The sequence below is a fragment of the Eretmochelys imbricata genome, chromosome 8 (assembly GCF_965152235.1).
Source record: "Eretmochelys imbricata isolate rEreImb1 chromosome 8, rEreImb1.hap1, whole genome shotgun sequence".
NCBI lineage: Eukaryota > Metazoa > Chordata > Testudines > Cheloniidae > Eretmochelys > Eretmochelys imbricata.
The window spans coordinates 79,544,337-79,562,363 of record NC_135579.1 but is presented as its reverse complement, the minus strand read 5'-3'; the positions used below and the strand labels follow the sequence as shown (position 1 = coordinate 79,562,363).

General features: G+C 39.7%; 1 protein-coding gene across 1 annotated transcript in view; it reads right to left on the bottom strand.

Annotated features, from left to right (window-relative positions):
- Nucleotides 1-400: 400 nt before the first annotated feature.
- LOC144269583 (vitellogenin-2-like) overlaps nt 401-18,027 on the bottom strand; it is a 33,353-nt gene continuing 15,726 nt past the window's right edge. Inside the window, exons 20-33 of the mRNA XM_077825364.1 lie at nt 17,534-17,678; nt 16,653-16,881; nt 16,385-16,560; nt 13,543-13,920; nt 11,587-11,799; nt 11,340-11,482; nt 9,372-9,510; nt 8,399-8,534; nt 6,889-7,075; nt 4,328-4,422; nt 2,666-2,763; nt 2,422-2,581; nt 1,191-1,352; nt 401-519 (exon numbers count right to left, since the gene is read on the bottom strand). Of these exons, the coding sequence (XP_077681490.1) occupies nt 401-519; nt 1,191-1,352; nt 2,422-2,581; nt 2,666-2,763; nt 4,328-4,422; nt 6,889-7,075; nt 8,399-8,534; nt 9,372-9,510; nt 11,340-11,482; nt 11,587-11,799; nt 13,543-13,920; nt 16,385-16,560; nt 16,653-16,881; nt 17,534-17,678 (2,380 nt within the window). The remainder of the gene's footprint in view (nt 520-1,190; nt 1,353-2,421; nt 2,582-2,665; nt 2,764-4,327; nt 4,423-6,888; nt 7,076-8,398; nt 8,535-9,371; nt 9,511-11,339; nt 11,483-11,586; nt 11,800-13,542; nt 13,921-16,384; nt 16,561-16,652; nt 16,882-17,533; nt 17,679-18,027) is intronic.

The following is an 18,027-nucleotide window of genomic DNA, read 5'->3' as shown; positions in this document are numbered from 1 at the left end:
CTGCGATTGGCACTGCATGAGTAGGTTCCTGCACAGTGCCAGTTGCAGGATTGGGCCCTGGAGGCAACTTTTAAAAGTGTAGCTTTACATGACGGCTGAAGGTTGCTGCATAGCGCAATAATATAATGAAGCGTTTTATTTCTCTGTGACAAAATAATTATGTGTAGTCAAAAAATAAACCTGAACAACTGTTTAATTTAAAGTACAAATATTTATTAAGGGTAACCAGAATTGTTTTCAAAATTTTAAAATATTACATTGAGAAATCATTTTATAAAATAATTCAGTGTTACCTTCACTGTCTGAAACAAAGTAGTGTGTCCATAATTGCAGAGAACGAGTATACATATATCAAAAAAAACCCCGCCATTAGGGGTATCTAACCCTGTGAAATGTAGCGTCATGCTGCACACTGTAGTTGTTCACAGGAACACATTGTATGAGCATCAACTGTGTTCTCCAAATCCTCAGACTTCTGGTCTAACCTAATCTGCTCTTCATCAAAGCTGGTTGTGGAGTCTGAAAATAAGAAAATGGGGGGAGGGGAAGTGATGCGAAAGTTATTTGTATACTTTCCCTGGACTCAAATGTGCTAATTCAAATGGATTATCCATGATTATACAGTTTCAAAATCTGCATTTTGATTACTTGAAGAGTAAAGCAAACATCTCAAAACCCTAGGCCAAAGCAATAAAAAACTAAAAAAAAGTTGTAGGAACCAGTCTTTATGCAGGTCCAGCTCCCACTGAACTCAATGAGAGTTTTGAATGCAGAAAGACTCCAGGGTCAAGCTTGTCATTTTAATGAGCATCATTGTTTGGAATCTTATTTTTTTAAGACAATACACTTTTAAAAATCATTTAGGCTAGCTTCACCTACCCTTACCCATGTTGAAGTAACATTGCTCTGCAAGTAGACTTTACTGCTTTTTTATTCCTCCCAAAATTTAGGGTTTGGGGGTATTTGGGGCTTTTTTCACATTAGAAATAACACATCCTCTCTTCTTTGTGTTGAAGATTCTTGGTAAACTCTTTGAACAACATGAATAACAGTGTCAAAGGAGGCTGTAGCCTGGACTGATGCACTTCCTCCCATAGCTGATGGGACAGGGGATGCTAAGTCTTCATAGAGTCTAACAATCAGACATCCATGATACAGCTCCTGAAAAGGTATGGAGTTTTGAGACTTACCAGCTGGCACACAATGGAAACCAACAAAGACGGGGGCAGTTCTAGTTGCTGAACATCCTTTCACACAGCGCAAAACTGGCTCGACTGAATAGCATTTTGAGGCCACGTTTTCAAAACCAACTGGCTTCTCAATTTTGATGAGTGTGTGCTGCAGTTTACAAGCTACAAGAAGTCAAATAATTGGATTTTAAAACATAAGCTCTAGAAAGCATATACATTTCCTCAACTACAACTGAGCATTACATAGAAGAATCAGTGAAATCAAAGAGATCTAAACAAGCTAGATCAGTGATAAATAATATTTTAAATTTGCTCCCATTGAAGTTGATGGGAGTTTTACCATTGATTTCAGGAGGAGGAGGATCAGGCACTAAATTCTGCCCTGAAGAATGCCAATGGGATAACAACTACATGTCTGTAACAAGAGGCATCCTGCAGTAACAGGCCAAGACAGCTCAGGGCAGGTGTTATGCTTTGCAGAGTAGGGTTGCTCCTTTGTGCAAGTGTGATGCACATGCCTGACCTGCTCCTGGCAACATGGACGGACTACATGCTGCTCAACTTGGGGCACAATTACATTCCTTTTCTTCCATGTCACATCACACCGCCTTTGGCCATCGAGGGCATTCTGACTTCTTACTGTAGCTGCTAATATGTTTTTGTACATCATGGCAAGATGTCATGTGCCCCCACCCTCTATCCATTAAAATGTTGTCCCTCTATAGCTCCTAATCAGTTTAGTGTAATTAGGAGAGAGAAACTTTATATTTTTGATAGACAATAAAAACATGAAAGTAGCAGAATACAAATCAGCAATGAAGATATGCCCAATAAAATGCCTTTAAAGAATATCTGTTTTTCATAGGCATTTACTGGTCCTTACCTGACTTACATTGCAAAAAGTCATTTTTGTGTTTATATGATTTAGCACACACACATCCCTCATGTAGATGCATGATAAAACACTAACCTGGTATAACAATGCAACAACACAAGACCTTGCAATAAACTACCAATCTCAAGAAAATTTACTTTCTTTTATCTGTGAGCACCAATCACATTGATAGTGAAAAGCATGCACTCGTAGCAGATTGTCAGGTACTCTATTGACCACCTCTGCTTTAGAACTCGGATCCAGTATAGCACATATATCTAAATATTGTAGCTGTTCTTGAAGCTATTCACTTGTGACTCATGGTAATAGCACAAATATATTTTAGAATCTTCATACCTCCAGCACAGGGCTCTTCTGAGAGAATCCAAGAATGAGCAAAGCTCACTGCATCTTTAGCCACATAGCCACTAGGCATTTGATATTTCTGTTTACTCTCGCCGTCATATTTTCCACAAATACCACATGTTTTTCCAGCCATCCAGAAACCAACTTGAATCTGTATGAAAACAAAGGAAAGATCAATTTAAATGTTTATTTTATAAAAACAAAAACACTAACAGTGAAGAAAAAAGTACTGTACCTTAAGTGTATGTCCATCATAATAAAGTTTATCTATGCCATACTCTGGGGCTTTTACTGACAAGCCGTCCTTCTCACTGCTGATCAGTATGTATGCATCTGCAACATAATAGCAAATTGATCTTTCTTTGAAGGCAAAAGTCACTCTTTTAGAGCCTGATCCAACTCCCATTTAAGGAAGAGTCTCCTGTTAACTTCAATGGCATTTGGATCAGGCTCTTAAATTGACAAGTCTCTAAAACCTCAATCCTGAAATCAGATTGGCAAATGAGTACCTCAGTTCCTGTACAAAACCCCAAAGAAGTAAAGGTGCCAAATTAATATTGTTTTGTTAAGCTCTGATCCTGCAAGCAGGTCCAATGGGGGTCTTTGTCAAGAGATCTGATTGCAGGATCAGGGAATAACACAGTAATTATTACATATTAAATCAATTTGAGAATAGCTGTTTATAAAATATACACCGAATACAGTCAAACTGTACAATTCCTATAGTGATGACAGTTGTCTATGGAGAGGAATGGCATGCCCTAACATTGTTCTGGCTGCATGCCACAGAAAGAAGCAAATTTTTTAATATAATTTGTGGGAAATAATTTTTAAAACACCAATACGATCCATTTTAACTGTTTAAGTGAGCCATTATTTGTTTCAAACAAACAAACAAACACCCCCAAATCAGAAAACATAAATATTGGAAACTATAATAAAAAATATGGGATCAGATTGTGCCAATTGCCTAGAGTCCAGGCATGCAGAACAGGAATGGGGCACAATTAAAAATGACCGCTGCTCTGGCAGAATCCCAGAGACACTTGGCAACACCTCCCCACCCCACACGGTGGCCAATATGTTAGCCAAGATGCTGCAATACTGTAGCTGCTGTAACTCCATTGCTCCATTTCAACAAATAGAGCTGGGCTAATTTTTTGTACAAAAAACTTTTGGGGCAAAAAAATGCAGATTTGGCTTCACCAAAACATTTAACAAATCCATGTCAGTTTTGCCAAACTGTTTTGGTCAGGAAAAAAAGTAAAGAAAAAAATCAAAACGTTTGGTTTCAACATTTTCAAAATGAAATGTTTTATTTAAAATGACTTTTTGAATCAAAATCTTCAATTTTCATTTAAAAAAAATCAATAATGTTTACAAATGCTTGAAACCTTTTCATTTTGGGTGGAATGAAAAGTTTCATTTTACCCAAACAATATATTTATGTTTTTGAATAAACTCGGGATGCAAGATTATGCAGATCCAGTGTCCCTGTTTTTTGCCCATCTTTTTAGCTGCCCTCCAAAACAGTCTTGGTGGAGCCAGTGCAAAGAATCACAGTGTGGCATGCAGAGGGTGCACAGGCCACCCTATACACATTCCTCTGTCATGGTCTGTCTGTTCCTTGCCTACCGCCAATGGAATTCTTAAGTAGTGCCAAGGGCCTTAGTCAGGCTCTCTAGATCAGGGTGAATTTTATCCTGAGAGAGTTCTGCAGAACCACGCTCTTAAATATTATTCCCCAGCCACAAGTCTGATAATATTGTTGGGTTTTAATTAAAATACTGCTGCTACATTTATGGGGCTGACCTGCCTGGTGTGGTTCTCCCTCTTTCTTCTTCAAATATATAGCAGGAAAGATTAAATGCAATATAAAATATTCTGTGTCACGTACCAGAATTAGATGTGTATGGGAGAATCTGTGCTGGGGTGTGAACACCATTAATTATCAGCTGGATGAGTCCATTTGAAGGATACATGTCAATCTCACTTTAAAAACAGAACAAAATTAGTTTAAAGTAGGGGTGGGCAAACTAAGGCCTGCAAACCTATGGTCCAACCCATCAGATCTTTTAATTCAGCCCTCGAGCTCCCACTGTGGAGTGGGGTCAGGGGCTTGCCCCGCTCCACATGCGCTGTGGCTCTGCGCAGCTCCTGGAAGCAGCAGCATGTCCTTCCTCCGGCTCCTATGCATGGGGCGGCCAGGTGGCTCCGCGCGCTGCCCCTGCAGCTCCCGTTGGCTGGGAACTGCAGCCAATGAAAGCTGCTGGGGCGGTGCCTGCAGATGGGGCAGTGCGCAGAGCTGCCTGGCCGTGCCTCTGCCTAGGAGCTGGAGTGGGGACATACCGCTGCTTCCAGGAGCTGCTTGAGGTAAGTACTGCCTGGAGCCTGCACCCCTGACCTCCTCCCATACCCCAACCCCCTCCCGCCCTCCAAATCCCTCAGTCCCAGCCTCCCACATCCCAAACCCCTCATCCCCAGCCCAACCCCAGAGCCCGCACACCCAGCCGGAGCCCTCACCACCCCCCCACACCCTAACCTGCTGTCCCAGCCCGGAGCCCCCTCCCTCACCCTGAACTCATTTCTGGCCCCACCCCAGAGCCTGCAGCCACACCCCTCACCCCCTCCTTCACCCCAACCCCCAATTTAGTGAGCATTCATGGCCCACCATACAATTTCCATACCCAGATGTGGCCCTAGGGCCAAAAAGTTTGCCCACCCCTGGTTTAAAGGAATGTTTCCCCTTTGTGCTACTTAACTCACAATTCATAAACACTGGAGCTCTGACCCTGCAGGGTCCTGAGTTCCTTTACCACCCTGAAGTGAAATACCCCAACACACTATAGAAGCTAAACAGATACTTCTATATAATTAAAGTGAGTTGCTGGTGCTCCACATTCCACAAGAAAATTGGGTTCTCTGTGGCAAAATTATGATCTCTCTAATTATCTGAAAATACTGCATATTGTAGCATTTTTCCCCAGGAAAAATATGTTTTAAAATTTTATTTAGACATTACATTTACCATAAACAGTTTAGTTCCCCCAAAATATTTTAGCAATCATGATACACTGTTCATAATGTTTAAATAAGAATTTTTAACAGAGTCAGAAAATAAAAGACTGTTTCCTTATTAAATTACCACTTTAAAATAAAAATGAACCATAAGAATGGAGATTCAGTCACTTTTTTCAAATGTTCCCAAATGAGTTCACCACTCCTGAAAGGTGATAGCCTATTTGAATTCTAGGGAGCAGTAGGCAGAGCCCACCAAACTAAAGGCTCATCCCCATCAGGTGAGAAAGGGACCATAAGATCCAGGATACAAATGATTACTTGGGACAAAACATAATACAAACAGGAATGGGAGTGCAGGTCCAAAGTGTAAAACAAGGGCACTGTATGGGGACAGCGAGCAGGGAACCCCAGACAGCACCCACTGCTCTGTGAGGAGTTGGTGGATGTTTCCTAGAGGAACACCTCCAGGATGCATGAAATGACAAGGGAATGGAAAAATTCTCCACTGTCACAGAGAACGCCCCTAGTGCAAAAGGTGCTAGACCAGGGGTTCTCAAACTGGGGGTCATGACTTCTCAGGGGGTCACGAGGTTATTACATGGGGGGTCGTGAGCTGTCAGCCTCCATGCCAAAACCACAATTCACCTCCAGCATTTATAATAATGTTCAATATAAAAAAAGTGGTTTTAATTTATAAAGGGGTTCACACTCAGAGGCTTGCTGTGTGAAAGGGGTCACCAGTACAAAAGTTTGAGAACCACTGTGCTAGACCGACAGACTTGGAGCCTGCAACCTTTTATTTTGCCACAAAACAGGTACAGCACACTGTAAGCTTCCCTATGCTGCCCCAACTTATACCTTATACTAGAGGAGACCACCTACATTTCAAGGAAATAAAGGACAACTCTCCCTTATTGTTTTTTGTGGTACATAATCATACACACATTATAATATCAAACTTTTCTATTACAGTGTGCAATTCTGCACAGTTGCTGCTGCAATATAAGACAATGTGTGTTCTAAACTGACTTGATTATGGATGTGGAACATTAGGCATCAAATAACGGATCACCTCTAAAATGAGAGAGTAGTTCAGTTTCCACCTACATTCAAACGTGTCCACTCTGCCGAGATTGTCAAGCAGGATGCTAACTAGTATAATTGCAATCCTTGTACTTGCTCCCTAAGAGCTGGACTGAGACAACCAACTAATTTCTCATAGTTTAATGAACAGCTGTCAGGTGCTAAAGATTTTTGGTTAGTACAAACCTCAGTTGCATTTAAAAAAGTGACCTGCAGGTGTAAAGCTCTGGGTGTCTTTCAATTGACTTCAATAGCCATTGGATGGGCCCTCTGCCATTATCAATCCCCATTAATCCTCAAATTCCCTTGTGATCACTGTAGCATCTAATTGCCACATTCTCTGGAATTACTTACTGACTTGCAAGTTTGATATTGATTGCTTTAAGGTCAGCAGACTCTTCAGCTTTCTTCATCATCACCAGGAATTTCAGTTCTGGGCTACAATCTTGGGCCAAGACATGGTAGCAATTTGCAGGCATTGAGTAGTTGAATTCAACTTCATTGAAGGTTGTGATCATGTTTTGGGAGACTGAACAATGACCTGAAAAAAAAGCCCACCATTAGTGAGCTTTTTTCATTTTAGGTGTTCAAATGTAGTAATTGTTTTTTCAATTTGTTTGGCCAGTCTCTGCTCTTGCCGACACTAGCATAAATTCAAAGTAACCCCATTCTATTGAATAATTTCATATTGGCTCCAGTGTGAGAGCAGCATTTGGCCCAGCACTGCACACAGGCAAGCAAAAATATGACCATTACGAACACTGAGATAAATTCTGCTCTTACTTGCTCTGGTGCAATCCTATACATTTGCCCTATTGACCACAGTAACCTTGATGTGATGTAAATGAGAGCAGAATTTATCTCACCATGTTAATAATAATTACCACATCATTGACTTCAGAGAAGTAGCACCAGAAGATGGAGTTCCATGACAGAGTATTTGACATCTTATATGGGTTTATTGATTATACTGAGTTTTATCTGGATTAGTGCTGGTTAAAACCAAATCCTCAGAATATCAGCATTCTCCCCAACACTTTTCACTGAAATGGCACTCTCAGAAATTTTCCTACCAGCTCTAATCAGCTTTGACTTCAATAAAGTAAAATCATGGGAATTTGTCCCAGTGGGTTTACGCTCGTGTAACTGAGAGCAGAATTGGCTCCTATATGTTTTCTTATTAAGTTTTTGAAACAAATGTAGAGACCAATTCTGCAGTCCTCCACATTGGGCCAAATTCACCTGTGATACAAATCTACTGACTTCAGTTGAATTGTGTCCTTTTGCACCAGTGCATAATTTGGCCCTTTCATTGAAGATTTTACCTGAGAAAGGATCGCACAACTGGGTCCTTAATATTTCATTATTGAAAAAGTAAACCCTTAAAAACACAAATAAAGGAGGTGAGATTATGGCCAAGATTTGCAGAAGTGATTTTGGGTGCTCTTTAAGGAGTCTAAAGCTGCTTACCCAAACACTGAAGTACTCAAAATGATTGATCACTTGTAAATCTTGGCCATACGTTCCAATCTAATTTTATCCCAGGATTCTTAAGAGATAATGAATCTGACACAAAATAATGTGCAAATTTGGGAGAATGTGTGTTTTTCACTGCTGTCAATGGGCAGAAGCAAACCTTAATTCCTGACCTTGATTTGAATATTTGTAGTCATTAGTACAACATATGGTACACTGAGCCAAATTCTGCTCTCATTTACACCTATGCAACCTAGCTCGCCTTGATTATAGATGTAAAGTTTTTATTTGCAGTTCAATTTATTTTTTAATAAATGTAAAATAATTCCAAGTAATGAAAAAAAATGAGGATATTAGTGCATGCCTTTGAAGATGATTAATTACTGACCTTTAAGACTGTCAATGACTGAGGATGGTATTTTAGTGAAGAAATTCCAAGCAGGATACTGCAGCACTGAAGTTGATATATGTGGATCTAAAGGGAGTGGCAGTGGAAGGCTAATGTCTCTGCCATAAATTGTGAACTGAAAAGGAAACAGAAAACAGATTAGAATATAGACTATGCCAAATTTCTGCAAAACCAATATTTTTATGATACTATTCAAAGGGGGCTGTGTTATGCATTATCTTTTCACTGATCGAAATCTACATGGGTCACAAGTGAAAAGGAATGGAAGTCCCTATTTGTCTACACTACAAATTGACTGCACAGGTGGTACATATGAAGTCTCTGGAATAACAAAAGGTGATGTAGATTAGCTCTGAGGTTCATTAATGGAGCTCTTTGAGGAAACATATACCACAGACCTCCACTGCCCAAATGGCTTGGGACCTGTTTACATGAGAGAGAAACTTCCCAGGTCTGAACTACCAGAGTCAAGATCAGTGAAGCCTCAGACTGGAGCTATATCATTTTGAAAGGGCTGCTGATAGGACATTATCTGTCAGGGGTCCTCAACAGTAATGTGTTCTCCCTGTTCTTGGCCCAACAGAGCCTGGATTTGTCAACCTTCCAAGCATGCTGTTCTCTTCCCGGATATTTGGGGAGGTGGTACTCTGAAGGCTGAACTGTTTTTTGTTAGTTGTTTGTTTCTTTGTGTATTTGTTAGGCTGGCGCTATTTTATTTGCTGATTTGTTTTTTATCCATTTGAGTAGGGAAAAGTCAATTACAAGACATTTTTATTATGAAACAAAATTATGTAAAAGCAGCAAGAGCGTAGAATAGGAGTTTATGCCTGTTTATATAAACTGAAAAAAATATTTGTGGCTCAAGCCAAAACTCTTAACCTTCAATTTTGTGAGCGCTAAATTCTCTGGCAAACCTCTTTTTAAAAAAAAATTAAAAAAAGTAAAATATTACATCAGGTAGCTTGAGAGCAACATCACAGGTTCTTGGAGAAGTTAGAGCCACAACCAGAGTAGCCTGTTGAGAGGGATTGTTCTGTTCCCTTTGGGAAAATCCAAACATGTATGCAACTCCTGGAACAAATGTGTAAAACCTGGAAGAGGGAATAAGTGATGTAATTGATTTTCTGTGGAGAGTTTTATTTAAATTCCATTCATACCGAAACACTCATAATGAAGTAAATGCTGTATTTGGCATCGGTTAGAGAGCAAGCCTGTCACCAAGCAGTGCATGTTAGTATGTGGTACTGTGCAGGGGAGGAGAGGCAGCAGTATCAAAAACACTGAAAATTGCTACTGAATTCAGGAGGCCGAATGGCAGCATGCAGTAAGCGGGGTGGGATAGCCAAGCGGCGTTAAAGACATTCAATGTTGAGAACTGAGCACCCCCAATCCATTAAATACCTAAAAAACAGACAGCTTGTTATTAAAGCCCCACTATGTGTTAACAGGATTCATTAGCATGGGCCCTTACGCTCACTTGGATTCTCACTGTGAAAAGATGAGGACCTCATCATCAGTCCCTATTATAGGTTTGGATCCTAAATAAGCAATACAAAAAATTGCCTCGAAACAAGTGTTGCCTCCAAAAGAATAAGAATGAACTCTGTTACACTCAGTCCCCTGTTCATCCTCCACAATAAGTGCATGTAGTGTACATGAAAAAATGCATTCAGAACAGAATTTTCCAGGTATTCCATTGGGTAGTTTCTATCTAGGGTAGCAAGAGCAGATATCAGCCTAACCAAGTAATCCAACCTAGTTTAAACTATGTTCTCCTCATGCATCTGGTGGTAATCTGTTAACCAGGCAGCTACTATCCCAGTGTCTCTAACTACCATGTACATGTATGTATTCAGGTATCAAGAGAAGTTGCCATCTGTGTGTCTCCATGTTGGACAACATTGAAAAAACCCCCCTGTAGTGTGGCTGTGAACCCATAAAAGAAACCTATTCTGAATCTAGCAATGCACCATTTTCTTATAATCATTGCCACATTAATTAAAAAATGAGGAGTACTTGGGGCACCTTAGAGACTAACAAATTTATTAGGGCATAAGCTTTCGTGGGCTAAAACGCACTTCATCGTATGCATGCAGTGGAAAATACAGTAGGAAGATATATATATACACGTGAAAAAATGGGTGTTGCCATACCAACTGTAACAAGACCAATTAATTAAGGTGGGCTATTATCAGCAGGAGAAAAAAACCTTTTGTAATGATAATCAGGATGGCCCATTTCAAACAGTTGACAAGAAGGTGTGAGTAACAGTAGGGGGAAAAATTAGCATGGGGAAATAGTTTTACTTTGTGTAATGACCCATCCACTCCCAGTCTTTATTCAAGCCTAATTTTATGGTGTCCAGTTTGCAAATTAATTCCAATTCTGCAGTTTCTTGAGAAACTGCAGAATTGAAAAACTGATAATAGCCCACCTTAATTAATTGGTCTCGTTACGGTTGGTATGGCAACACCCATTTTTTCATGTAGTGGGTTTCAGCCCACGAAAGCTTATGCCCAAATAAATTTGTTAGTCTCTAAGGTGCCACAAGTACTTCTCGGTTTTTTTGCTGATACAGACTAACACAGCTACCACTCTGAAACCTGCCACATTAATGTACTCTAATCAGTATTTAATGAACTTTGTGTTTCAAATGGACCTATTGTGCTGCTCTAAGAGAGACTCATGCTAAGGATTACACGAAAAAAAGTGAATTGGAGACTAAATAAAATAGGAGAGACCAATGTGTGGTCTGATCCTTCGAAAATTTCCACATTCAGGAGTTTTGCCTGCGTGGGGACTGCAGGATTGCACCTGTAATGGTTGAACGCTCATTGCTGAATATGCATTCTCCAAATTTGATTATGTTGTAAAATAAGTAAAGAATTTAGATTTCAAAAAATGATGAGTCAAGTCTCACCATCTTGCAGCTATTTTGATTCTTGAAGGAACTTTAGGCCACTCTAGCTTGATCTGTGTGGCTGGGTAATCAGCAAATTGGCCAGTTACAACTTTTCCAGCAATCCTGTAGTCCTGGCAATCCTGGCCCCATTTTAGATAACCCTAAGAGAGAGGAATAATTACTTTTATTTTCAATTTAAAATATAAAAACATAGTAATATCAATATAAAACATTTACCATTGGTCAGATTATGTTTGAACCTTACCACTGCTTTGTAAGAATTTACTATTGAAGCATCAGCGCAGAGTTTCCATATACTTGATTCTGAGATGTTTGACACAAACACTTGTATCCTGGGTGCTGTGGATTGTAAGTCTGTGTACAACACAAGCTGGAAGCCTGCCAGCTTTCTGTCATTTCGAATAGCACGAAGAATAACAGCCAGTATTGGAGGTTTACTGTCTCCCAAGAATTTAGGCTAAAGTCACAGGAGAAAAAGTCAGTTGGATCATTTTTAAAAGTAAAGTAAAGTACTACACTGCATGTCACATAAATTAATATTTGTTAAAGGAATGGTCTTTATTAAAAAAAAACATGCTATGTGCAGTATTCGGCAGAATCCTATCCAGAAATACAGGGAAATCCTTTAAGCATGTGATCCAGCCCATTGAAGTCTTTGGGAGTTTTGCCATTGACTTCCAGGGGAGCAGGATCAAACCCTAAACAAGTAAAACAATAATGGAAAAAATCTTTTACAAGAACAATTTCAGTCTAACAGAAGGAAACATGGAATAGAAAGGTGACCCGACAAAGAACAGATCTTTTAGATTAACAAGATTTGGGATTGAGCCTGCATTCTTTATTCATTCAAAACTCATAATGAAATCAAACAGCACAGGATCAGATTCTTTCACTGTACCAAACTGAAATTTAGTTAATAAAATTACTGCCTTCTTAAACAAATACATTTTAACTTTTAAAACCATAATAATTTATGTCAACAAACAGATCTGTTCAGCATATTTACACTGCACAGAGAAAACATTATATTCATTAAGGTCCAGATTCTGTCTGTCATTCTTACATTGTGTAATACCTGACTATGCACATAGAGTAAAATTTTCAAACGTCCCCAAGTCCCATTAACTTTCAGTGGAACATAGGTTCCTAAATGTCTATGTCACTTTTGAAGATAGGACTTTGGTTCCTAAATCACTTAGGTGCTGTTGAAAATTTTACCCATGGCCTTGTTGAGATGAATGGAACTACCTGCAGAGAAAGGTTCTACTACACATGCATCAGGTCAGCAGAATCAGGACCTAAGCAGTACAGGATGCAATCTGCTGACAACACAAACCAGAAATTGCTATAGGCCTGATTCAGATAGTTTTATACATGTTGAGTAGCACTTCACAAGTGGTCCCATTTATTTCAGTGGGACTACTCACTTAGTAATGCACTATGCATCATGTGCAAGCATATCTCTTAGGTTCCGTTAAACCACCTTTATTGGACATAGTAGTAAGAGCTATTCAATGACAACCCAAGGCACAGTACTTCTATACTAGCAAGAAAGAGAGTTATAATAATTTATATATTATTTAATTATATTATTTAATATAATAACTCACTAATTATATCTTTCCTTTACTAGTATCAGAATTTTATAATAGATGGAAATCCGTGGCAGTGTTGACTCCCATAAAAGCTGCTTTGGGTTACTGCTCCAAAAGGTGCAGCACAAAAGATGGCAAAATATTAAGTAATAATTTCAGTAATAAAATATACGCAACACTCAAATCTGAGTGACTCAGAGAATCTCAGAAGTTAGAGATGGAAGAGATCTATATTAGGTCACCTAATCTATCACCATAATGGCAGAAAGCAATACTGTACAATATATTTTTATTACTTTGCCCAGTGCTCCATATGCTTCTAATTTCCAGCCTCACTCTCTGTATAAACTCTCTTGTATAAACTGGGAAGTAAGAGTAAATTCTACTAATGCCACTGGACTCTCTAGGTCTAATTCTGCCCTCAATTATGTGAGTGTAACTCTCATTCAATTCAGTGAAGTTACTCCTGTGACGGGGCCGAATTGGTCCCTATATAATTAATTCATAATGCATAATTTCCTGATTTATTATAACAAAGTGCATAAAGTAACGTAACTATTACCAGAAGTATAATTCATACAGACTTAAGAGTCCGAATGAGTTACCTGCTGTTTGGAATACTCGCTGTTACTGCTGCTGCTACAGCTCCTCACTGGTTTGTCACTTTTCCCTTGCTGTTCCTTGTTTGCAGCATGATCCTCTTCACCGCTACTGCAGCTTCTGCTGTTACTACTGTCACTGCTCCTGCTGCTGCTTCCTTCCCTTTGTCTAGGTTGCCATGTTTTGTCTTTCATGTCTGTATTCCTGTATTTGTCACCAACAGAAGAGGAGGAGGAGGAGGAGGAAGATGATGATGAGGACAATGATGAGGATGAGCTGGATTGATATTTAGCAGCTGGATCTGTGCGAATTTCTGCAATTTTGACTTTATCTTTCTTGGCAGCCTGCTTCTTAAGGTGCTGATGCGCACTTCTGTTTGCAGCCTGCAAGTCCAATCAAATGTTACTTTGAAGAATTGTATCAGTTAGTGAGGCAGATTTTTAAAAATTCATTTTCCCATCATATTCAGTGCAATGTTATTGAATTTAAAGCCACTTGCATGTTCTTGACTTTCCAGGAATAATAGCTTCATTGCTTTGGGAATTATATATCATGTGTCATGAGGAAAACATTCAGGCCTCCTATTCCCCTATGTTGGAAATATCCATCCAAGGGACAGGAGATTTTGTGATTCTTCCTCCAAATCATTTGGCAGGGTTAGCCCTGCCTCTTGAACGAACAGGGCACTTTGCCCCATAAACCTAGCCTTTCAGATGCAGGATATCCACAGGACACAGGAGAAGCTTTTTGGAGGCCCAAGATCTCCACACTGCTTCCTTGGCTCTCATCCTCCTTTGTAGCACAGTCAAGTTCACATTCTGTATCTCATCATATACTAGCACAATGCTGCAATGTTTGCGTTGTAAATACTGAGAGGGAATGTTTCAAAGTATAGAATCATAGAACTGGAAGGGACCTTGAGAGGTCATCTAGTCCAGTCCCCTGCACTCAAGGCGGGACTAAGTATTATCTAGACCATCCCTGACAGGTGTTTGTCTAACCTGCTCTTAAAAATCTCCAATGATGGAGATTCCACAACTTCCCTCAGCAATTTATTCCAGTGCTTAACCACCTTGACAGTTAGGAATTTTTTCCTAAAGTCCAACCTAAACCTCCCTTGCTACAATTTAAGCCCATTGCTTCTTGTCCTATCACCAGAGGTTAAGAGGAAAAAAAAATTTCTTCCTCCACCTTGTAACAACCTTTTACATACTTGAAAACTGTTATCATGTCCCCTCTCAATCTTCTTTTTTCCAGACTAAACAAACCCATTTTTTTCAGTCTTTCCTCATAGGTCATATTTTATAGACCTTTAATCATTTTTGTTGCTTCTCTCTGGACTCTCTCCAATTTGTCCACATCGTTCCTGAGATGTGGCACCCAGAACTGAGGCCTACTCAGAGTGGAGTAGAGCTGAAGCATTACTTCTTTTGTCTTGCTTACAACACTCCTGCTGATACATCCCATAATGATGTTCACTTTTTTTGCAACAGCGTTACACTGTTGACTCATATTTAGCTTGTGGTCCACTATGACCTCCAGATCCCTTTCCACAGTACTCCTGCCTAGGCAGTCATTTCCCATTTTATGTGTGTGCAACTGATTGTTCTTTCCTAAAAGGAGTACTTTGCATTTGTCCTTACTGAATTTCATCCTATTTACTTCAGACCATTTCTCCAGTTTGTCCAGATCATTTTGAATTTCAATCCTATTTTCCAAAGCACTTGCAATCCCGCCCAGCTTGTTATCATCTGCAAACTTTATAAGTGTACTCTGTATGCCATTATCTAAATCACTGATGAAGATATTGAACAGAACCGGATCCAGAACTGATCCCTGCGGGATCCCACTCATTATGCCCTTCCAGCCTGACTGTGAACCACTGATAACTACTCTCTGGGAACAGTTTTCCAACCAGTTTTGCACCCACCTTATAGTAGCTCAATCTAGATTGCATTTCCTTAGTTTGTTTATGAGATGGTCATGTGAGACAGTATCAAAAGCTTTACTAAAGTCAAGTTATACCGCATCTACCATTTCCCCCCATCCACAAGGTTTGTTACCCTGTCAAAGAAAGCTATCAGGTTGGTTTGACAAGATTTGTTTTTTACAAATCCATGCTGACTGTTACCTATCACCTTATTATCCTCTAGATTTTTGCAAATTAATTGCTTAATTATTTGTTCCATTATCTTTTCGGGTACAGAAGTTAAGATGACTGGTCTGTAATTCCCCGGGTTGTCCTTATTTCCCTTTTTATAGATGGGCACTATATTTGCCCTTTTCCAGTTTTCTGGAATCTCTCCTGTCTTCCATGACTTCTCACAGATAATCGCTAATGGCTCAGATATCTCCTCAGTCAACTCCTTGAGTATTCAAGGATGCATTTCATCAGGCCCTGGTGACTTGAAGACATCTAATTTGTCCAAGTAATTTTTAACTTGTTCTTTCCCTATTTTAATCTCTTCTGATCCTACCTCATTTTCACTGGCATTCACTACGTTAGACTCAAATCACCACCAACCTTCTTGCTGAAAGCCAAAAAACAAACAACAAACAACTTCTTTATTTGAAATGTAATAATAAGATACTGAATAGGTCTGATTTGATTAGGCTTTTAACTCTTCTTTCCTTCCTTTTTAGTTTAACAAGTCTAAACTACCTCGCACTGTCCCTTCAGCATATACTTTTTTACTCCTCAGAAAATATTTACAGTTCTAACTAAATCAAACTCTGTTTTTTTCCTGCAGATTTCCCTCTAATTTTGTAGGACCATTTATTTTGTTTTGTTGAATGGCATTTTTTGTTGTTGTTCAATTATCTTTCATTTCAAACCAAGTCAGTTACCTTAAATATATTTTCAATTCCTAGGATCTTCTTCAGTTTTGTTTGAACCACGTCATCTGGAATTGAATCATCATCCTCCTCTGACACTAGGGTTACCAGCTGGATTATTCTGAAAGCTGCTCTGGATCCTGCCTGAATCTCCAGCTGTATTTTGTCAATAGCAGTATCTGTACGGACTAAACAGCAGACACATGCATTAAGTTTTAATGCATACTGCTTTAGTTGTACTGATGTGGAGAAACGGAAAATTTTGTGCATAATACGATACCTGGTTTTAAAACTAATTTGATTTCACCCTCTCCAACCAATCTGTGTAGAAATGTATCTTTTAAGAAAGCAGCATCTCGTAACTGAAGGTGAAGACAGGTTTGGCAACCCAAACTATGTAATTTGCTACAAAAGACTAGTGCATAAGATCTTCCTCCAGCTCTGTGGTAAAATTCCTCTTCTGAGCCATAGGAATATGTCTCGGACATCCCATCGAAAGCTGTTCTTTGCTGCATTAAACAGAAACATGGCAGGTTTAAGGGGAATAGGAGAGGGAGCAAAAGTGACTCAAAAACTGGTGCAGGACTCCCAAGCAGCAGCTGGCCCCCCGCTTAAAGGGGATTCCCAAGTACGAAGGGCACTTAGCAAAGCAGAGCCTGGGGCTGTGTTACCATTTGCACTGATTCCCACAGGGCTTGGGAAGCAAAATGCACATCCTGTTCCCTGCCCTCTCCATCCTGCCTGAGGCCTACACCTTCCATGTGGATCTGATGGCCCAGGGAAGCCTCTCTATGGGGTACTGGGAAGAGGAAGAGAGCCCCATGGTTATGGATGATCCCTCCTACTGTGAAGAAACAGCCAGATCTGTACACTTAGGGTCTGCTCTGCACAGAAAAGAGGAATGAGCAGACGAAGAGTAAGAATTCCATCACTTGGCCCATTAAATTCTACTGCAGCGATGTATATGAAGACTATTTCAAATGGTCTGAACATCTAAGTCCCATTGACTTCAACGGGAGTTATGGGAGCTCAGCACTTCTGAAAATCAGATCCATTATCTATCTATCTATCCATCCATCCATCCACCTAGACCATCTATTATCTATCCATCCATCCATTATCTATCTATCTATAATATACAAATACAGGAGTGTTAATTACCGTTGTGGCACCATTTCTTGAAGTCCTTTCTGCCGATTTAAAACGTTGCTCGGAGATATCCGATACAGCTTCTTCTGGTAGAACTAACAATCTCTTTGCTGAAGTTATCTCTTCCACATTTCTTGAAATAGCATAAAGTTTAGTCCTGTGGGGATAGGCATGATACACTACTTGTAAATGGCTCTATCAATAATGTATTTTATTCTATTCTGATTTTTCACAGGCCTGCTATTTTTAATCCAGAAGAGATAGAGGTGATGCTTGGCAGAAGAAAGCAATCTGAAGAAATAACAAGGGTTTTGACTGCTCTGTTTGTTGGTGGAGTCTACACATCCCTTTCAAAAGACGTTCACAATCTCGGGGTTGTTGGGGGCTCTCTGTTGCTGTTGGATTCCCATGTAACCATAGTGGCTCAGAGTACTTTGTTTTATCTGTGGATAATAAGGGTAATCTATGACTTCTCCTTGATGACTTTGCCACAGATACTGCCTTTG